This window comes from Semicossyphus pulcher, unplaced genomic scaffold (assembly GCF_022749685.1).
Source record: "Semicossyphus pulcher isolate SPU_LCO1_2020_fin unplaced genomic scaffold, fSemPul1.0.p SCAF_13, whole genome shotgun sequence".
Classification (NCBI taxonomy): Eukaryota; Metazoa; Chordata; class Actinopteri; order Labriformes; family Labridae; genus Semicossyphus; species Semicossyphus pulcher.
Genome location: NW_027211637.1, coordinates 26,197,102 through 26,220,253, shown reverse-complemented (window position 1 = coordinate 26,220,253; position 23,152 = coordinate 26,197,102). Strand labels below are relative to the sequence as shown.

Sequence of the window (23,152 nt, the reverse complement as noted above, 5' to 3'; positions counted from 1 at the left end):
GCCATTTTCCCCAAGGAGGAGAAAACAGACCGCCACGCCTGTAGGCGGACCAGCACAGTCGTAGCCTGTATCGTCAGACCAGACATAGGATACAGACAACAACAGTGACAGATCAAGACCGCATTTCTGTTTGCAACCAGCTATGGGTGTAGTCTGAAAAGTGGATACAGTAGCGCACCGCAATATACCTCGAAGTTTTATCCTCATGAAGGAGCTCCGTCCTGGCTGAGTTTGGGAGATGGGAGTACTCAACATTGCAGACCAGGTACGCTGAAAGAAAGCGCTCCGTGTTCGTGCTGTGGCGCAGTCTATTTGCTGGGAGAGACTTGCTCTTGTGCGCAACATACTACGTCTTATTATCAGAACGACTCGTTTTTATTTTTGGTTTATTGTTGGTGCATATTTATTTTAGCGGATACCGGAGTGATAATGAGACAGTTGCTTGTGTTTAGCGGTGCTCGGCTTCGCACATTAACACTTACGTTGTTGCTGCTCTTATGTAGGCCCTGCTCTGGGTCGGGGCCAGCTCTGGAGCAGAATTAGCTAGCAAGAGCCGTTTGGCTAGCTGACGTATGTGGTGAGACAAGGGCCTGCAGGCCTCAGCCAGGGATCTGTGTATTTGCTGGAAGGCAACCAAAATCGTCCTCTGTTACTCAACGTTTAAATCAACGCACTAAATGCAACATCTAACATCATCATTGTGCATTTAGTAATTTTACTGAAAAGCTAAGTGAAATATTTAAAAATAACTCTTAATCAGTAAAATCATGGTGTGATGCACATATCCGAACCGCCGGATCAACGTTAACGTATTTTTCTGCAGCTCTATCGTTGCGATAACTCAGTTGGTGTTTCTGTTTTGCAGCCTCCTCTGGTCCAGGCCATCTTCAACCGTAATGCTGAAGAAGTTCAACTATTATTGCACAAAAAGGAGGATGTCAATGCACTGGTATGTATGATGCACATTATCTTGCAATGCATAACAGGTTCGTGATTTAGGACATGAGCTCCGTGGCTGGGCGATATGGCCAAAATCCTATATCACGATATACGATTTTTTTACATCTTCATAACGATATATATCACAATATAGCATGTTTACTGGTAATTTAAGACATAATTAGCCCATATGAAATCACCACATGGTGAAACCTATTTTTGGACAATTTTGTGTGAATCAGTGTTGTGACGTTGGTGAAAGATCAGGTTCTTAATTTTAAGTATGCGTGTGTTGACACGGGAGAATATAGTGCAGGCATGTTCGTGAGTCCGACCACTCTCTCACCTCGGATCTTATGGCTCCATTCAAAAAGCTGTAATTCCCAACACTAGTGTGCATTAAATACTTGACAAATAAAAAGTACTGAGTTTCCGTTTTCGCTTGACTGAGCCCTTTTCTGCACGTTAATGATGTTAAAAAAAACAGCGCTTGCCTCTATGGTTTGCTCCAGGTTCACTCCCACGTTCAAGGATTAGAAGGTAAAGCGTTGTCAAAATGACGTAAAGCAGTTCAGCCGCTGGTTTTGTGACATAAAAAAACACATGATAGACATTTTCATATTGTTTTAGCTACATATATTGTCACATTGCCCAGAGCTAAGTTAAACATGAATATTAAACGTCACAGTCTTCATGATTGATGATAAGTTTGTCCCACAGGACCAAGAGCGCCGTACGCCACTTCATGCTGCTGCCTGTGTGGGTGACGTCCATATAATGGACCTCCTCATTGAATCAGGTGAGTTAGTATTACAGATATTTGTGTTTATTCTCCTGATCCAGGCAAAGTTACTGCATATTTTATCCTTTGTCGCCACTTCAACACAGTTCTCCCTCACTGTTTGTTCACTGTGCTGCTGTGCATCATTGTGACCTCTTTTTAAATGGTTGATGTTGTATTTTTCCTCTGGCAGGTGCCACTGTAAATGCTAAAGACCATGTATGGTTGACCCCGTTGCACAGGGCGGCTGCTTCCAGGAATGAAGTAAGCAATGAACTCATTTCCTTTTTCCATTTAAAAAAAGTCTAATTATCTCTGCCAGACCACTTCATCCACTAATTCTGTTCCGTTTTAACCCGCAGTGATAGTAGCCCTCATTTGGATTTATGTACTAACAAAATTATGCTGACTGAAGAAAATGCAGCACGCCACAGATATGATACACGCTTTAAGCTCTTGTGCTTGCTTCTGCTTTTCCCAGAGGGCAGTGGGTCTGCTGCTAAGGCGCGGAGCAGAGGCAAACGCACGAGACAAGTTCTGGCAGACACCACTGCATGTGGCTACTGCCAACCGTGCCACGCGCTGCGCAGAGGCCCTGCTGACCCAGCTGAGCAACCTGAACATGGCAGATCGCACCGGCAGAACTGCCCTGCACCACGCAGCTCAGAGCGGGTTCCAGGAGGTAAGTGCAAATTATTTGCATCCCTATTTTGAGGATTTTCCAAAGTAAAGACAACCTCACTGCAGTGGATCCTCTAAAATATTACTTGTTCGTCTTCCAGATGGTGAAGCTGCTGCTGAACAAAGGGGCCAACCTGAGTGCCATCGATAAGAAAGAGAGACAGCCTATCCATTGTGCTGCTTACTTGGGTAAGCAGGTTTCACTTTCCTGCCAATTCTGCTCAGCACAAATTTTCATTGTCAAATAGCAATTAAAGCTCCTATTGTTTGTGGCAAGTTTAACCCGGATGAGGAGCAATAGCATGGCCAAGACCTTGTGCCAAAGTCGGGTAAAAGTCACTAAAATCACTGAATGAACTTATTTTGTGTCAGTTACTTAATCTATGCGTATTATTGCTTTGAATCTGTCAAATAGAATTCATCCTAGAATTTATACTGAACTCTTTGGTCTTTTTTTGTTCCCCATAGGGCATTCAGAGGTTGTAAAGTTGCTGGTGTCCCGCAGTGCAGACAAGAGCTGCAAGGATAAGCAAGGCTACACACCTCTTCATGCTGCTGCTGCCAGTGGTCACATCGAAATTGTAAAGTACCTACTGCGGATGGGGGCAGAGGTGAGTGATGGATTTTTCTGAACATTGATTTTTAAACTAGCCAAATGAAGCTGCCCTATTATCTGTTTAACGTCACAGTGTGTAACCAACATCTCTTTGTAATCATGCAGCTGAAATCTGACACTTCATGTCCAGCAGCTTTCAGGCCCGGTCTGATCTCGTGTCCTGTTTGTGTTTTCCTGTCAGATTGACGAGCCCAATGGCTTTGGAAACACTCCGCTCCACGTGGCTTGCTACATGGGGCAGGAGGCTGTGGCTACCGAGCTTGTGAACCACGGAGCTAATGTCAACCAGCCCAACAAGTGCGGCTACACCCCTCTGCACCTGGCCGCCGTCTCCACCAACGGTGCCCTCTGTCTGGAGTTGCTGGTCAACAATGGGGCAGATGTCAACCAGCAGGTAGGAGAAGAACTGAAGAGTCTCATTAAATATCTGTTCAGTTTAACTTTTTAATGTACCTTATTTGTTCCCGTTGTTAGTATTCATTTAAATTAGTGATTTTTAAATGTTTGTTATATAATTTCCCTTGAAAGTGCAGATGTGGTTGTGCACTTTATTTTTTTAATACTTTTATTTTTTTGTTTGTTTTATACAAACATAGGACAATTGAGCGGACTAGAACATTACAGTATGATCCATGGAACACATAGTTAAATAAAATAAGCAGAGTACACAGTGTACATAAAGGTATTCAGACACACAGGAGCCTTTATGGTTATAGCAATCCCATTTCTCCCAATATTCATCCCCTTCTCTTTTTGAAGCCGAAGAGTAACAGTCAGTGTTTTTGTGTACTTATGCCATCATCAAAGATAAATGTCTTTAGACATATTTACATTTTAATTAGACTTCAAATTAGAGATTAAATGAAAAGAGGATTTGAGCTGTGGTAGTTCAGCCCCTCCAGGATGTAAAGGGCTTTTTCTGTGGTTGTTGTGGCCTTAAATGCCTGATATCCCACGTTGTTGTATCATAAAGCAATAATTATATATGTCAAAATCATGCAGCTCTAATAATAATAATGGTAATAATAATAACTTTAATTTTTATAGCGCCTTTCATGGGACCCAAGGTCGCTTTACAAAGAGAAACACAGAAACACTCACAAACAGACTAGACCCAGTACATTAAATGACTGGTGTTAAAGGCTGTAGTTTGTGTGAAAAGAGTGTGTGTGTGAGAGAAACAATTACCTGATCGGTCTAAATATGCACATGTTTTAGATCATTCATCTATTGATAGTAGGGATGCATGATATTGGATATTTTGCTGATATTGATATCTGTCGATTTCAATACCGATATATTAGGCACATGTTTTTTTCCACCTAACTGTCTCCCCTGTAGTGGAATTGATATCATGTCTGCTCTTATTGCAGTAGCCAAAAACTGCCAAGTTAATGTTGTAGCATTACATCAAGCTTCTTAAAGGAATCATCGAGCATTTAGGCAGAATTAAAGTGTTGTTTTATCGGCAGACAATATCGGCAGAAAAATAACCTTTCTGCCGATGCTGATATGTCATTTTCAAGCCATAATCTGGAGACACCGATTACGTGCCGGCAATATCGTGCATCCCTAATTTATAGCTCAGAATCACCTTCTTCTTCTGTTGTCACAGAAAAAAAATTGTCAGAGCAAGAGAGGCATTTTGCCTTGTAGTTTAAGTTGATGCAGTTTTAAGTGAGATAAATCACTTCAGATGTTTTTTATTGTGAGTTAATAGCAGAGTTTAAAATACTTTTTTGCTGCTTAAACCTTCAGAAACACTGAGTAGAAAATGCAGACGCCTTAGCCATAATTGGAGGTTGGAAGTGAAGATTTGTCAGACCCGCCTCGTCCACTGAGGTTGTAGCAACTTTCTGACTTTTCAATTTGTCAATATTCTGTTTTCCCTCCTCCACAGAGCAAAGAAGGGAAGAGCCCCCTGCACATGGCAGCCATTCATGGACGCTTCACACGCTCTCAGATCCTCATCCAAAATGGTAAAGACGTCTGACTGATTTGTTCGAAACGATCGTGCAGGTTTTACTCTCCTCCTAACGGTGCTTTTTGATTTCCCTCCTTCTTCCTGTCAGGTGGGGAAATTGATTGTGTGGATAAGTATGGCAATACTCCTCTCCACGTTGCTGCTAAGTACGGCCATGAACTGCTGATCAGCACTCTGATGACCAACGGAGCAGACACGGCCAGGTATCTGAAAGGCCTTAAGTGGTATTAGTGATAAATGTAATTGAGGTTGTAAAACACTGTGAAGCGCCGGCTTTAATTTATACATCTAACGCTGTGAGACTGTCGCGTTTAAATGGGGTCACATTTCTAACACAGCCTGTTTGGTTTCTAACGGTCTGTTCTGTGTCTGTTCTGTGTTTTCAGACGTGGGATCCATGGAATGTTCCCCTTGCACTTAGCTGTGCTGTACGGGTTTTCAGACTGTTGTCGCAAGTTACTCTCCTCAGGTTTGTCTTAGTTTTACACATCTGTGCACTCTATCTCTATCTATGTTCATACACACATGGACATAGCCGTTACAGCCAGCTGTTTCTTCATTTCCCTGCAGGTCAGCTGTATAGTATAGTTTCATCCATGAGTAAGGAGCACGTGCTATCGGCTGGGTTTGACATAAACACCCCTGACAACTTTGGGAGGACCTGTCTACACGCTGCTGCCTCTGGAGGGTAACGTGCACACTCTGCTTTGTCACTGTAACTTTAAAAATGTATCACGTGTCGTGTGCAACTCCAACTTAATTTCTTCCCTGTGATCATCTTCCCTTTACAGAAATGTTGAATGTCTGAACTTGCTCTTAAGTAGTGGTACCGACTTGAATAAGAGGGACATAATGGGAAGGTGAGTTTCCCCTCATTCTTACATGTCTGTGGATTTTAAACTACAGTGCTTCTCTGTGGTATGACCCACTTTCTCTCCTTGCATCCAATCCGTAGGACCCCGTTGCACTATGCGGCTGCTAATGGGAGGTACCAGTGCACTGTGACCCTGGTGAGCGCTGGCGCTGAGGTCAACGAGCCTGACCAGACAGGCTGCACTCCCCTGCACTACTCTGCCGCCTCCCAAGCCTTCAGCAGGTTGGTGGAACTCGTCCGTCTCGTTCTGTGTTTTTTTTCCCTGAAGTAACAGAAGCCTTCAAATTCTGTTCAAGTCTGGCAGAGAGTCAGCTGTTGTTCAAGAGTCGACTGGTGAAACCAGTTGGTGAACAAAAACAACTTTCTGTCTCTGCTTTTCGTTCTCTCTCTCATTCTCTTATTCAGTTGAAGCAGTTTACCGTTTATTTTTAAGCAGCGGTATTTAATATTTGGGTCCATAGTTTAATCAAACTTACTTTTGAGCAGCAGCTATTCTTAGATGTAAATATCTAAACAAGTTGTAGAGGTCCTTTTAAGAGTGTTTTAATCAAAAGTATTTCTTGATCTTTGTCAGAGTTGATCGTCATTTTTCTGGGAACCATCAGAACGATGAGGACGAAGCGAAGGAGTCGTACTTGTGAGTTTTCTCTTCTTTCCTCTTCTGCATCTGACATTTCCAAATGTGACGAATGCTCGCCAAGTTTTTTTATAGAAAACATTTGCAGACTTTAATTAAATTCAGCTTTTTTCCATTTTGTCATCAGCTGCTTGGAGCATCTCTTGGACAACGGTGCTGATCCGTCGATGGTGAACTCAAAGGGTTACAGTGCTGTTCACTATGCAGCTTACCATGGCAACAAACAGAACCTGGAGTTGGTGAGTTAAAGTATTTGTATTCACAGGTTATTTTTAGTCGCAATTTAACATTTCACATGCATAAATCAGTCGTGTTGCAAATGTCACACTATACACGCATACCTGCATGTGCTAAGGTCGACACCTTTATTAGATCTGTGCTAGAGCTGAGAGAAATATGTTTCCAGAAGTAACTAAGTGTTTAGCTCAAATTTGCAGGCTGTGCAGGATAAAAAATGTCCAGGAATAGATTTTCATCGACGCTGATATTTGCAGCATGTTAAGTTTTAATTCTTTCCTCTGTGAATTATTTAAATCCACCTTTTCTTTGTGTTTTTTTTTAGCTCCTGGAGATGTCCTTTAATGCACTTGGAGACATAGAAAGCAGTATTCCAGTCAGTCCACTGCACCTTGCTGTAAGTCTAACATTTGGCCACGTCTCAGCATCAGCTAAAGCTGCTTTCCCACTGGTCAAAAAACCCGCTAACACTCGGCTTTTTTGCTTAGTGGGAAAGGTTACAATCGGCATTCAGACCCGGGTCAAATGACTCTGCAGTAGACCCGCCCCCTTTGCGTCATGATGCTATGTAACTTCTGCGACTCCTTGTCATCTCAGCTACAAATTCTGCCCGTCTCCATCCAAGCAGCGCTCGAACATCGTTCCAAATTTGTCGGCGCTGAGTTTGATAAACAGACTGAATGAGTAACAGATACATTAAAGACCTAACCGCTGTACTAACCCTGTTTCTGGTGCGTTTGTGACGTCAGACGGTGACGCAGCAGAAATGAGACCGACAGGAGTATACTCCACTGGCAATGGGAACAGAGACAATCGGATCTATAAGCGGGTCTTCCCGGGTCTAAAAAACCTGCGTCAGTGCGCTAATTCTGGTGGGAAAGACGTATAAGTTGACTGAAGTTGTGACTGTTCGCCTCTGCTTCTTCAGGCTGATAAAGGCCACTGGCAGGCGCTGCGTGTGCTGACGGAGACTGCAGCCTACGTGGACATGCAGGATGCCGCAGGACGTTCTGTGCTCTACCTGGCTGCCCAGAAAGGCTTCGCCCGCTGTGTGGAGGTGCTCTTGGCACAGGGGGCCTCCTGTCTCCTCAATGACAACCGCCTCATGTGGACACCAATTCATGTTGCAGGTATACTGCTCTCAGCTTTCAGGGCATCACACTTATCTCCCTGAATAGATTTTGTGTTGTAGAGAATAGTAATACTTTTATTTAAAGTTCTCTCTCTCTTGTTTCTGTCTCCTCCAGCTGCCAACGGTCACTCAGACTGCCTGCGCATGATGATTGATTATGGAGAGGAGGGGGATCTCACCAACGTTGCAGACAAATTTGGCCAGTGAGTTGTTTTGTTTAAAAATCAAGTCTGCAGTTTTATCAATAAGCTTTCACAAAGTTATTGTCTGAAGCTATTTTGACCTGTGAGCATGCATTTAAAAAAACGCGTCGTCACTTCTGTCCCCTTCAGGACCCCTCTGATGCTCGCTGTTCAGGGAGGTCACACTGACTGTGTCCACTACCTGTTGGAGAAGGATGCCTTGCCAGATGCCAAGGACAAGAGGAGCAGCACATCTTTGCACAGAGGGGTAGGTCACAAACGCTGCATGTGGCTGCAGACTGAAGCAAAGCATCAGGCACGCCGCAAAAACCCACACAAGACGTTTTAGTGATGTCAGCATACTGTGTAAAAGAATTGGAGGGAGTTGTGGGGGACTAACTCTATTACAAAGAATGCAGGTTTAAGACACTTGGCTTCAGTTTCAGACCTGACATTCACTAGTTGATGGTTGCAAATGTTAATTATTACAGATTAAGTCAACACATCAATACATCTAACTTATGTAATAGACAGCCCAGTGTATTATAAGTTTAGATAATATAGTCCCCTCTCCAAGTAATTTGCCTGCTTCTAAAATGAGATTTGCTGCTCTTTGTCCAGGCGGTGTTGGGCCATGACGACTGTGTGACAGCCCTGCTGGAGCACAAAGCTTCTGCACTGTGTCGGGACATCCAGGGTAGGACACCGCTGCACTATGCTGCATCCAGAGGCCACACGGAGATCCTGGCCAGTCTGGTGCAGGCCGCCATGGCAACAGACCCACAAGATAAACTGCTGGACAACAAACAATACACCCCATTACACTGGGCTGCTTACAAAGGTTTGCACAGTTTGATTGACTGGAAATGGCCGATCCTTAAATCTGCCATTAGTCACTGTAACATCTGTCGTCTGTAACGTTGTGTACCTTTTCAGGGCATGAAGACTGTTTGGAGGTTTTACTTGAATTCAAAACATTTATCCATGAAGAGGGAAACCCTTTCACCCCCCTGCACTGTGCTCTGTGAGTATTAAAGGGGCCATATCTTTTAAATGGATGTTCTCATATTGCTCATGGGTTTCACATGTTGGGGTGTTTATTGTTCACAGTGAAAACTGCATAATTCAGTGTTTTTCCATAATTACATTTTTAAAAAGGTCGCCTCTAAAATGAGCCGTTCAGAACAGCTGCAGGTTTCTACATAGAACCTTGCTTCGGCTGAACTCGACCAATCGTCGCTCACCATCACTCACCTCAGGCTGCCTTCTTGCACTTGTAGTCAAGTCAAGATTTCAACTTACCAATACCATTACTTACCTCCTGGCGATTCTGGCTCGTACATATAAGGCAGAATAACCAATCCTAGAGCAGCCATGTTTTTATGTTTTCAGCTTTGGAGTCACTGCGGCCACTCCCCCACGTGGGATCGCACATGTGGGAGAGGGGCTACACTATCACTCCAAATACTGTCAGCCAATCGTGGCTGAGGTTTAACCTTTGAATGGCAAAGCGGCTTGTTTGTTTCAGGAGGAAGGACAGGCTCCAAAAAATAAATTTAAATATGTTTACAATTTTAACACGAAACTAAATTTACCAACGTGATTCAAAAACACATCAGAATAATAGAATGTTGATTGCATAGCTAAAATATGTCCCCTTTAACATGGCATATGCTCTTGTCTTGTGTCGGACTGTGTCAAAACTCAGCAGTTTATAGGGTCAGATCAAAGAGTAATAGAGTATCTTCTGTCGGTAACCCTTGACCTAATGTGACAAAACTATTTTCTATAGCTGTGAGTGTGGATTTTATCTTATACCTTTTTATATAGAAAAATCAGTTCAGTTTTCATTCATGCTTTAACTCCAGTTCAAGAGCCATCTAATAGCTTTTAAAGCAGTCGTCCAGGAAATATTCAGATTTAAGTATAATGGGGAAACTGTGCCTCAAGTATCCTTGACTTTAACTACAGAAAATTATATTTAGAGAGAGAATTATGAATAATTTATTATTGTCAAAGCATGTATTTGCTTTTGTAGACGAGTTGGAGCTCATTTTAATTTGTTATAGGACCACAGTTAACGATTATTTTTATTGTGGAATAATCAAAAGACATAGAAAATTGCTGTTTGTTTACTTGTGAATGGTGATTAAAATTGTGTTATTGGACCTTGAAAAAGGGTTTTGAAAAGGTTGTCTTTGAAAATAATGTTTACTCTGCCGTCTTTTCCGTAGGATGAATGGCCACAGCGGTGCTGCAGAGAGGCTGCTGGAATCTGCTGGGGTCCACATGATTAACACCAGAGATGCCAAAGGAAGGTGAGGCTGCAGAACAAAAGGCTGAACATGGAAACAACATGCAACTTGGGTCATGAAGAAAAAGCTTCTTCTGTGTTTCTCATCATTGTAGAGCTCTTCTTGTTACCTTCCTTCTTTCCTCATATCAAATAATTGATAAGCTTTGTACTTGGAGCCTGAAGCTGTTACCCAGATCTCAAAGTGTTTGGACCGTCTCTGTCTGTGCCTGTAGGACCCCACTGCATGCTGCTGCGTTTGCCGAGGATGTCGCAGGACTTCAGCTGGTGCTTCGCCACGGGGCAGAGATCAATACAGTGGACACAAGTGGACGCTCTGCTCTGATGGTAGCTGCTGACAAGGGACACAGCGGCACCGTGGGTAAGTCTCTGATCTGACACTGTTGTGTGATTCAGTACAAAGCTGTTTGAATAGATCTGTTGTTCCTCTCCTTTCACAGTAATTGTCAGATGAGGGCGTCTGTTGTTTCAGAAAATAAACGTCTTTGTGTCTTCCAGCCATCCTCCTTCACCGGGCCAAGGCTGACCTGACACTGCTGGATGAGAACAAGAACACTGCCCTGCACCTGGCCTGCAGCAAGGTAAACACGGCAATTATTCACCTCATCATAAACACAAAGCTCCACTGTGTCGTGTGGAGCAATAACACCACCAGGAATGAGAGCACTTAAGCAAGTACAGTTCCTCTTTAATAAACATCCAAATGTAATGAGCTATTTATTCACTCTCTTTTCGCTCTGTCCCTCAGGCTCATGAGATGTGTGCCCTGCTGATTCTGGGAGAGATCCACAGCCCGACACTCATAAACGCCACCAACAGTGCTCTGCAAATGTGAGAATCTATTCACATTTTTAAGTCAACAAAGAGAAGCAAAAAAAAAGAGAGCAAAGAGTTTGTTTCTATAGAGCACTTTGTTGCCGATTGTCTTGAGATATTCTTCACATTATCTTATATAAGGACAACAAACTATTTCACTGATCGTATCGTGTTCAGCCACATCTCACCCTCTCTCTTGTTGTCCTGCAGGCCCCTCCATCTTGCAGCACGTAATGGCCTGGCTACGGTGGTGCAGGCACTGCTGAGTAGAGGAGCCACTGTGCTGGCTGTGGATGAGGAAGGTGAGGCCTTACGATGCTTTGTTTGCCATTTCAGCTCAACTAGTTTGTTAGTATCAAAGTTCTTCTGTTTTAAGTTTGATGTTCTGCACATGGAGCTTTTCAGTGTGATGCTGTTTAGTAGCTGACTCTTAAAGTTGTAATCTCGAAGATTTCAGTTTCGTTCTCTTTAGTGGAACCTATGGCGATAAACGGTAATTGCAGGAGCACACTTCTAGATATCCAGACAGTGTTGCATGTGTGACGTCCACGGTTGGCTCCAGTTGTAACTCTTGATTTTCCTTCGTCTTCATCTGAGCATCGAGTTTGTTTCTTTTTCTTTGGATTCTCACTTCTTGTTGAAGTTGTATCTGTAGTTATCTTTTCTTTGTTTGTTCAGCCATAGTAGATTACTGTTTACTCGCAACACTTGCAGAGACGGGAAAAGCAGCCACTTAGCTCCGCCTACCCTCTCTGGCAGACCAACCACTGCTGGCTGATGGAAAACGCGTCACTAACTGGGCGCTGCTTGTGATTATTTCCGTATAAGTCGCCACAGACACCCAGTCTGTAATACTGCAAATGCAAAGGCTTTCATCAGTGGGCCATAGGCTCAATCACCATTGTGTTACCTCATTCAGCGATAGATAGAGACTAAACAGACATTTATTTAAATTTAAATCTTTGAGATTATCAGGATGTTAAAGCTTTATTTAAGGTAAATAAGATAAATATTAAAAAATCTCCATTGAAGCTGGAAACACTCCACTGACAAATCATCACCTTTGTTCAAGTATGTGAGAAATCAGTGACTTATTTTGAGCCATATTTTTTTATAGCTGCATCCTTGTACACAAAGCAGTGCATGAGTAACCGCACCGCAGGTTGTAAACTTTATAAGCTTCATGGTGTGCTCGGACTTTGTTATTGAACTCTGCCCAGGACACAGACAGCTGATGTTTTCACCTCACAGATCAGTAACAAAGGCATTAAAACTTGCAGGTGAAACGTGAGAATAAAGTCGGCTAATAAAAGAGTTTGACGTTGGGTGGCTGAACGTCCTCACCACTTCCTTGAGGAAACATCTGTTGGTTTTGCTCCACTATGTTCACCAGCTCGTTGCTAACTGTGTCTGCTTGGCATTAAGTGCTGAACAGGACGTTTATGAGGATGAGAATAGTGAGAAAAACTACGCTACAGAATCTGCAGAATCAGGGGTTAATACTCTCTGGGTGTGTGTATGAGTGTCATCTTATTTAAAGATCTGTTATTTACGGTCAATATAAAAGTATTCCTTGGAGCAGCTTTAAAAGCATGTTATGTAAATGAGATGTTGAAGCTGTGTGTGTGCACTAAAAGGACGTTTATTTGTCGACCAGGCCACACCCCAGCTCTGGCCTGCGCTCCCAACAAGGATGTGGCTGACTGCCTGGCTCTGATCCTCTCTACCATGAAGCCTTTCCCCCAGCGGGACCCTTCCTCCTGCTCCTGCTCCTCCCCCACCGTCTCCCCCTCCCCGGGTCTCAACTTGCTGAAGCACTGCGGCATCACCGCCACCTGCGCCCCCCTGCCGAGCAACGGCCTCCACAACGGCTACGTCAAAGACCGTCACGGCGCACCGGTTGGCCTGGACGGGTGTCTGTCTGAGTGAGGTCACGTGCCCCCCTCAGTCAGCTGCTATCACCATCATCACCACCAGAGGGGGGGAGGGACTCCCTTTAACATGGCCCAGAGGACCAGGAGAGCACCCACCCACATGTCTGTTCTGTGTATGTATGTGTTTGTGTGTCTGTGTGTGCGTGAGTGTTTGGTCTTCTCTTGAGGTGCAGTCAAACCTAATATGCAATTAGATCCCATTCCTCCATCTCCTGGTAGTGCTTAATACTTAGAGGCGGCTTGCTCTACAAGGTCACTCGGATGAAGCGTGGCATCCAAAACAAACACTAGCAATCTGGCCATCTCGAAATCATTTAACCCTTTAAAACCATGATGACATACTTATATAACCGACATCTAAGAGCATGAAATCTCTGTATCCTCGACTGTCTTTCTCGTCATATCATTCAGTATAAAGTCATATCATGTTTAATCAGTCGTGGTGACCTTGTAGAGGAACATACAGCCTTCCCAAAAGAGTGATCAAAGAGTTTTTGTTTGTTTTTTGATTACTTTTTTCTTTCTTTTCTTTTTTTTGTTTTTAATTGTGCGTTAGCTTAGATTTTTATGAAGGAACCACACAAGGGAAAAATCTAAATTTTTGTTGCTTAAGAGTGCAATGCTTGTGTACTACAGTACAATCCGAAAATTTGGAAAAGGGTCACAAAGAATTCCATAGAGTACTTTAAACGTACGGCCTAGAATTGTTTGGCATTTTAAGATAATTTGGTAATGCTGCTGAATACATTGGCACGTCTCCTTTCAAAGGAGGTCCGTGCTCGGGTCAGCGTTTGTAACATCGATTTGTTCTTAATGCTGACTTCATGTTTTAAAGATGCTAAATAAGTGTTTGTTAAGCTAGAATGTTTCTAAGCATATAACTTATGACCAAAGTTGATCAACACTATTATGGCTATAAATTATTTATTTGAGATGAACTGTACTGTATAGAGAAAGACAATAGATCTTGATATACCTCGTCAACTCGTTTAGCAGCTGCTTCATCTTCACCCAGGGTCCGTAGGCCTAACGTTCTCTTTTTGTAGGACTGGAGAACTACTGTAGGATAGTGACTGACTGAGGCCTTGTTTATTTCTAGATGAAGGCTTTACTAGTAATATCTGCCAACAACACCTCATCAAAGCATCATATATCTGAGCACATAAATGAACAAGCCATTTCAATTTATTTCCCATCTCTTTTAACAGTGTTTTTTGGAAACAACAGATTTCAGAATTAGAACGGCCTAACGATCGAAAAGAGAGAGCGATCAGTTTTGGTTTTTTAGGCACTCATGACGTTTTGGTTTTTGGTTTTTTTCTGAAGTTGAACCGGTCATCAGCATTGTGTTTCTAACAAGCTCTCACTAAAGGAGAATTCTCTCTGAGCTGGTGAACTAGTCTTAAACATCTTGATAGCTCATATCTCAACTTCTCGGTGATCAATTTGAACAGATATAGAGTATTTGTCTGCTGTTTTTATTGGGCAGTTTTCAAGCAATATTTTCTTTTTGGCCTTTTTTTTGTTTAATGTTATTGAATAGACAATCACTGTCACAAGGGCTTTTGTTTCCCTGGAATGTGTTTGAGTTTTTTTTTTTGTTTTTCTTTTTATAATTTCATGAAAAATTTACCTAAAGACTAAACGAATGGCTCTGTGTGTGCCGGGCATTTTACTGTCAGTGTCAACACAAATGCACTGGATTGCCTTTATGGCATCTCATGAAATGCCTTTTGACCCATGCCTTCCGTAACACATCATTTCAGTTGGATTGCGTAATGGCAGAGTACGACGAGCCCTGAGACTGACCGAGTCTTTTCCACCCATTTGATCGCAACGGCATTGAAACACAGTTGCACCGCAGTGGAAAACAAATCGCCCGGCATATATTCGTATGTCCTGGCGTTATCAATAAGTAGGGAGTCGACATCCCTGTAGAGAAGCGAGTAGGGCTAAGAGGAAAAAAAGGAGAGGGATCTTTGCTTAGGCCAATACCTGTTGTTTAGAGTTCAGGAATAGCAGAAATCCAAATATGTGCTTTTTTTTTGGTGTTCATTTTGTCGTCTCCTCATCCCATTTCTGGTACTAAGCATACTAAAGATGATTGTATCGGACCACTAGAGCTGTTTGTGACTTTTAGATGTTATATCTATGCTATTTTTTATTTTTTTTTTAGACCATCTGCTGGTGGTTAAATTACACTGAGTCAGATTGTTTTCAATGGTGTGAGAACTTCATATCCACTGGTAATGAAGTGGCACAATTGCACACATTAGTTGACTGGAGAGATGAGGACCTAGACGAGGCTTATGTTGTTAAATCCCCCTGCAGAAAAGTCTCTACTTGATTTACTAAAGCTGACATCGAGTCCATTTCAGAGTTGGTGTCGTAGATTCAGAGTTGGCATTTCAATTGACCTCAATAACTTGAAATGGAACTAATTGGTGAGCCCACAGCCTCTTTGTTCTCTTGATCGATTTCTAATTTGCAGGAGAGCACTTGCATTAGTTTCGAATATTAGCGATAGGTACATAATAATTTGTAATCTCAGGATCTGTGGCTGAAGCAGCGGGCAGAATTTATTAATCCAATCAGATCTCAGCACGACGATTATGTCGACATTTATTTTGGTGGGATGTTCCATAATTTAATTCCTTTTTAACCCTAATCCCACAGCACTTAATTAGATAGTCAAGCACGCACTTTAGTACATTCAGGTTCTAAGTGTGCAAAATAGAGCAGATGTTAATGTATGTACTTATGTTTACATGCATGTGTGTTGCTGCTGAATACAGGAAGGAAAGGGTTGCAAAAGACAAGCAAAGGCTGCAACAAAATTGTACTCTAACAATGCATTATTTAAAAAAAAAAAAAAAAAAAGTGTCTCGAAGTACTTCGGGACAGTGTCCACTGCCCACTGACTTTCTTTGTGTTAACTCTTTCTGGGCAAACAGCCCCCAAAAAAGTGACAAGGTTACATTACCCAGCCTACTGTTAATAACAGACTCTGGCCTAAGTCACTTAAAGTCAGTACACCTCAGGCAGGCTCCTCAAAATACTCTACATACTCTCTCTACCATCTGTAGGTGCTGTCTGCTCGGGCAGGGATGTTTTTTTTCTCTCTCTTGTAATGTCCTTAACCGACCAGTTAATGGAGCCAATGCCCCGGCAACTGTACAAGTTGCAACTGAATCCTTTTGTTGTATCACAGTATTCTTATACATGCTCTTCTTTTTTTATTTCGTGTGTGTACCAGTGATAACTGAGTGATTGTGCATGGAGCTAGATCACAATTTTGATATAGTATAACGGTTGAACAAGTGGAGCATATACATTATATATCTAGTGTCAGAAACGGAAAAGCAATGAAAGGTCCAATTGTAGCAATAGAGAGTGTGTGTAACAGTGTGCAGCACAAATATTGCACTGCCATCCATTTAGGCCAATTCACGAAATCATAGCATAAATGCCAATGGAAGATTTTCAATGCGGGTTAGATGTTATAATCTTTGGTCACAAATATGGCCTGTTTGCCAAAACGTGTGGAGAGAGAGAGAGAGAGAGAGAGAGAGGGGGGAATCCTCTTTAGTAAAGCAGCAATGGATTTATGCATATGTTCAAGCAGTTTACAGTCTGACCATCAAATCTGAGCCATGAATTTTTCTGACTGAAATGAATGTAGGGTCAGTTTAGAGCAGGACAATTTGCTTTCTCCCGACTTTAAACTGTTGCTCTTCATTTGTCTTGCGTAGATATGATTATACAGGTAGCATGTAATAACCTAATTCTCTACATATTATAACAGTATGTGTAGTAGTCTTCCTGCATTTGAGGGTCTGGATAGGGTTTTTTCTTTCTCTTTTTGTCGGAGTAAAGGCCTGCTGTTGTGTAATATCACTCTTCTTTCTCTATACATGAATATTTGTGTGGAGTGTAGCCTATAAGGTAAACGGAGGACAAGAGTTCAGATGAATTTAACATTCATGTTCATCCATTCCATTGAGATTGCCTTACAGTACAGTAAAACAAGAGGGACAAAAAGGTCTACAGTAGATATGATCACACATACTCGCAAATAGCCTATATTTGACAGAAATGCACCTAAGCTACACCCATTTAGTGCCATAGAAACCTTTATTTGCCTTTAGACATAAATCATACGTACTTGGTCAGTAACTTATTCAGAAGTAGGCAGGATTATTACAATTTTGTGTTCGGCGCTGCATGTCTTTTCACCAATTCTATTAGTCAAAGAAACACTATATAAATATTTGCATGGGATATTAGTACTTAAATGCAAGTATTCTGTTAAAATTAGGTGTTGGTAGAAGTCTATTGTAAAATTGGACATTTTTGCAGAATAGAGTTAGTCCCTTTGGTATTGGCAAAGCAATCCCTAGGTTGTGTGTGTGTTAAACAAGGTGGTTTATAATGTGTGTTACCAGAAAAAAACAAACATTTTTGATGTCCAAAAAAAAAGAAGCATGGTGTATCCAGTATAGAATTGATTTGCCTCAATGGATGTCTCGGTTCTTACTTGAAGTAAATGGCAAATTTCAATTCAACTCTCTGATCCACTGTTGAGCCTTTTGCCTTAAAAGCTGAAAAAAAAAAAAAGGAAATGATACCTGGCAGTACCTGATAAGTTGCATCACCTGTAGAGTTATGCTACTTGGTTGGATTGCTTGAATAACAAAACAAAAAAAAAAGCTAATTTTGGTCTCACGGACATCTTTGGGTGTCGAGAAGCACACAAATCAATTGAGGTAGCACATAGCTCAAGGTTGCCATGGTGCAGAGATTGTTGTGAGAGGTTAGGATATCGCCATATTTGCCACTGTGAATGAATGAATTCAGAATTCACTCGTAAACAATCAACGTTGGCTTCTTTGTCATCCAGAGCCAAATGACACTAGGGAGAGAAGTGGTGTACCTCAAAAAAAAAGTGATGGATAGAAAATTCATATGAAAAATGCTTGTACAGCTATGCTAACAAAGAGTTAAAATCTTGTGATCCATCTTGTCGTGGGTAGTGTAATTCTGCTTAAACCAGCCTAAATCAGAGTTGTATCTATGCGGAAGTGTTAGATTAGTGTCGGCAGATGTCTCATGTTTCCTACCTTGCAAAGGGGGCAGCACCTTGTACTTTTTATTGGACCTGCAGTTTTTACCTCATCAGTGATATTTTGTGTGACGACGCTGACATTTATCCTCTGTGATTTCTTCTCGTTTCTCCTGATGCCAGTCGAGTAGATTTCTCTCTTCTAGTGTGTGTGAGTGACTTTTCAATATATGCATGTGGAACCTGAACATGCACAAGTCCCTTATTTTTTAGAACAGAAACGCATAGTTTACCCTGTTGCAACATGTTTCTCTACATTACAACCAACAGATGAGTCTGTTATCTGGTGCAGGTCACATAGGGTGAAGCGTACAGTCTAATTTAAGGTGGGGAACGAAGGTAGCTATAAAACTTTACCTCTTGTAAGTCAAAACAATTTCACTGTATGACTAATGCTAGTTTGACCGCCTTCCCTGCCTGAACACTTGGTTATTAACTTCCCCCCCACCATAGGACCTGTGTAATATCGAGCACAGTGGTGGCATGGTGCCTTTTATTTGTTACTACCGAAAGGTACGGTCTTCCATTTGTATTTCCCAGAAGCCTTATAATGGGAAAAAGAAATTACACTGAACGTACAGTAGATCGGCTCATATTCCCTCTGAGCAGGATTATTTCAACCCTATGAGATCTGAGTCATAAGAATAAAAAGCCTAAATACACTCCTCCTGTATTAGTCTGGATTTCATGACGCATCTCAGTGACTGAGTGCTCCCTTTGGGTGGCAGATTAAATTGCACATTGCCGATGCGATTTAGGGCACATCAAACATTGAATGGATGGGGATCAAAAGTATGAAAGCACAAATCCAAAGAAGGCACCTCGGGGCTCGGATGGCTCCCTCAACACCACAGAGTGAAGGAGCCGGTAGACCAAATTTAGGCAAAGATAAGACTCATCTTTCGCGCTTAAACACATGAGGTTTGATTGTCAGTAACACATTAACTGTAGAAAGACCATCGTCTGGAATTTCAGAGCTTCTTCTGACTGTTCCTCGTTTTCATCAACAGCTATTAACTTCACAATAACTAACCAAGTTGTGAAAATGCGGTACCTGCATTCAAGATCAAGATTTTAGGCGAAACTGTTTGTTGTGACTGTGTTGCGAACTGATTGTAGAGATTGTTTTTGTGTTTATTTTTAGGCTAGACCAACTTACAAGTAGGGTTGCAGTAGTAGCTGTGTGCAGTGTTAATAACAGTGTGATCATACTATAGAAGTGACGTAACATTTTTGTTGTCTTACCGCGACATTAAGGCATGAATCATCTTCTCTCAAGCTGACCTCGTTTTGAAATAGACAAAAGATAAAAAGTGCAATAACCTTTTGTTTATCATTGCTTCCTCAGTTGATAAAAAAATATTATTTAATATGCCCTCTTTTTTTTGTTAACACCAAAAGTCACTCATCTGTAGCAAATGAAGGATTTCAAGTGGTCCTGTTTGTGTTCAGAGAGGTGGCGTTTGATAGTGGAGTGTTTGATATTCCATTCTTAAAACTGTGATCAATGTCCAAGTTGAAAAGCTGCCTGCTCAGAGAAAGGACTGTGCACAAGTTGACTGATAGATTTGAGTAGGTGCGTTATTTTTTCCTTCTTCTTATGGATGGACTTTGATGGTATTGTAGTTTGGACTTCTGGTTTCTAGCCGGTCGACATGTTCATTTGCATGTGTAGATGTGTATATGCATCCTCTTCCTCCTTGAATGAAATGTTTTCTCAAAAATATTTAGACCTGCTGTCAGTGATGTATGCGGATAAAAGGAAATATGAAAATGCCTTATATTTGTTTTTCAATGTTAAGCATTAAGGGTTCTTACGTGTCCCTCCCTTTTCAGCGTGTAGCCTAAAGCTTGTACAGTTAAGAAACTCATGAGATTTATATCTACTGTATAGCCTATGTGTTTTCAGAATTTGTTACTCGGAGGTCCTTGTGATTGTGGTTTTAGAGAAACATTCCCCTTGAAAGTGCCGTTTGTTTTCACCAGCAAGAGGATGTGTCTTTAGGGGGGGGGAATTGTATTTACACGAAGGAAAACAAACACTTTTTCCAGTGTTTACCGTTAAACCTGTTGAACTGAATGACACAAAGAATTCGTGCAGGTGAAATAAGGCAGCAATCTTCTGGTGGAGCACCTTATCTACTCGCTCCTTCTGTGAGCCCACGGTGGAAGTAGTCTCACCCCCCGAGCTTGATTACTCTACAGCAGAGCCATATCAGAGAATTTGCCCGTTAGGAGCCCCCCTTTGAATGTGCTATTAGGAATAGCCTACTGTAGGAAAGGATGTATTCTGCATGTTCTGTGACATTTTAGTAGTCCCTTCCATGTTTATGTTTCTAGTCCGCTGCACTGTAGATGTTGCCACCTCATTGCAACTCACAAGCTATTAACAATCCTCTCACAACTGGACTTAAAGCAGGCATTGATCTGCTGCTGAGGCAGCCTTAATACATTTAAAAAAAAAGAGATAATGGGTTGCCTGTTTTTACTTTGAGTGGCTTATCTGGGGAAATACAAAGGAGCCCTTTATCACGAGGGGAGGGACTCTGAATCAGGGCATGTGATGAGTTACAATCAAATAGTTTCACAGTGCACCTTCACAAAAAAAAAAAACGTAATAAAAAAAAGAAAAAGTTGGCTCGTCCACCCGACATTCCAAAGTTGATTTCATTTTCCCCCCCAGTCCTGTCCCACTGATTGAGGAAATCTTTTTGCTTTGCTGGTGAATGAAGTGGGCATGTGTGTCAATGACAGGGTTCCCTATTTAGCCTGATTACCTCATTTACAAATCTGCAAATATATACTACTATTCTACTGTGTGTAAAGGAGTCAATGCCATCACCAGCAGCGTGGTCTCGAGACCTGTGATGACAACAGGACCAATTAAGTTACTCTGTTGAATGAAATTAGCAAATTTTTAGAATATGACCAGTTGGATATATATATATATAGGGTGAAGACAGGATTAACTTTTTTTTTTTAAGGCAGAATGGGCCTCTTAAATTTCTTCAGTTCGTTTATCACCACGGCTGCTACATCAGTCTGCGTCCGGAGCGACCGGGGAAAGCGGCTCGATCTTAATTTGGTGTTTTTGTTTCTCAAAGTAAAGGTCAAATCTGACACACCGCTCCCGAAAACGTCGACTGGAATAGCAGCTGCTGGCACTAGCATGGTTCAAGGAGTCGAGCCGCACGCCTGGTGTCTCTCACCATTATTTCAGTGAACGATCACGTTAGCATCACTTGCTGTTTTTCAGTAGCATTTCTCCTACCTCCTTGTTTTGCAGCCTTGAGTATTGTTTGTCTCTCCACCTGTTCTGACTATTAAAGAAAAAAAAAAGTCTATTCACAGTACGGGAATACAGATTTATCATAAGCAATGGTAGTTATACATTTAAAAAAAAAAGTGTGCTTGGTTGTGCTGTATGTGTATATGTCTATTTGACGTTGAAAAAAATATTTATGAGAAGCATTTATACGACAAAATACCACTGGAATGTGAAGCCAGACAATGTTATGATGCAGATTCTGATGATAGTCTATCCCCCTTTAACATTCAGTGGCGAATGGTCAGAGGATCCATCTTTTTAGGAATAAATAACCATGCATTCGCTTCTTTTTTTTTTTTAACACCATCTATTTCTTTTGTTGTGCGTATATATTTCCCTGTCTAGCCCTATAGTATACATCATTTCAACGTTTACAGCTTCATTTTGGGTCAGCCATTGATTGCCCTGCATTTGTAATGATACCACAGGTTGTCACAAGAAAGATAAGTGAGGTGGATTTGTAATTCTGTATGAGGGTGAGTTTGAGCCCCTCGAACCGTATGCCTTCAAATCCATCTGTCCACTCCGAACCAAATTCTGCTACATAGGCGTCTGTCTCCACACTGCCCTAACATTTCACATTCAGTTTGATTACAAGGGGTACAGGACAAGGTGAAAGGTTTGAGGTTTTCTGACCAGGCGCCCCCCCTCCCCACACCCACCCACCAACCCATTGCCTAATCCAGGACAGGACCAGCCCCACTTCCCCCCGTCTCACCTAAACCTCAAGCCATTCATTTTTTCTGTTTTTGTTTTTTCGACAATGCAATCCTGAAAGCACTTTGCCTTGTTATTCCTTTGTGTGAACATGTGAATGATAATTTGTTACAAAAATGTTAAATATGTAAAAGATCATTCACTGTTTTGGAAAAACCTGCATCTGTCTTTCTGACGTTAAAAGAAAAAAAAAACAATTTAGTGACATTAAACCTGAATCTATTTTATAAAATGTTTGCTGCAGCCAATTGGTCTTGTCATTCAGTATTGTGGCTTAGGGTTGTTTGTGTTCAATAAAGTGCTATTGCTAAATATCTTCTGTCTCTGGAGTTATTTCTTGACTTTGAATCAATGTTCCAGGTCACGCTTATAAGCTCTTCTTTTGTCCTGATTTATTGTTTTATTTGAAAATGTCCGAAGAGGTTCTCGTTCCATCTCTGACACATTTATCTCAACTCAATTAAGAAAGTGATAGAGGTGATTGAGCAAAGAGAAGAGATTAATTGGATTTACCAAGTGGTTCTTGCAGCACTGTTGAACTTCAATTAGTTTAGCTGCAGGGTATACAGTATAGCCTGAACCTGTAGTCCTCACCTTTGTTTCCATTGTATCCTTCAAACTTGATCAGACAACCAGATATTAAAGAGTGTTAGACAGGATAATAAAATACTGAACCATATTGATTTGTACAATCAATAATGATGTGACACACTACAGAAAATAACAGAAAACTAAATCTAAAAGATTTACACAAGTAAGAGATGTATAGTAACCAGTTGCATGTTAACAATGCCAACAGTACCATTGCCTGGGGCTGGATTCTTAGTTTTAACACAACCACATTGTTTGCTAAGAGGA

The 23,152-nt window shown here is 41.6% G+C and overlaps 1 protein-coding gene across 1 annotated transcript; it reads left to right on the top strand.

Annotated features, from left to right (window-relative positions):
- The first annotated feature begins 94 nt into the window (after positions 1-94).
- On the top strand, positions 95-22,602 carry ankrd52a (ankyrin repeat domain 52a). The gene is made up of 28 exons (XM_069660698.1): positions 95-265; positions 866-949; positions 1,660-1,738; positions 1,914-1,984; positions 2,202-2,402; positions 2,503-2,590; positions 2,870-3,012; positions 3,199-3,411; positions 4,918-4,996; positions 5,090-5,204; positions 5,388-5,470; positions 5,572-5,689; positions 5,793-5,861; positions 5,957-6,097; positions 6,450-6,512; positions 6,640-6,751; positions 7,075-7,146; positions 7,678-7,879; positions 7,997-8,084; positions 8,214-8,331; positions 8,685-8,904; positions 9,000-9,087; positions 10,298-10,381; positions 10,593-10,738; positions 10,876-10,958; positions 11,126-11,208; positions 11,404-11,495; positions 12,851-22,602. The coding sequence occupies exons 1-28, from the start codon at positions 239-241 to the stop codon at positions 13,120-13,122; spliced, it is 3,234 nt and encodes a 1,077-aa protein (XP_069516799.1). The 5' UTR covers positions 95-238; the 3' UTR covers positions 13,123-22,602.
- Positions 22,603-23,152: the final 550 nt, after the last annotated feature.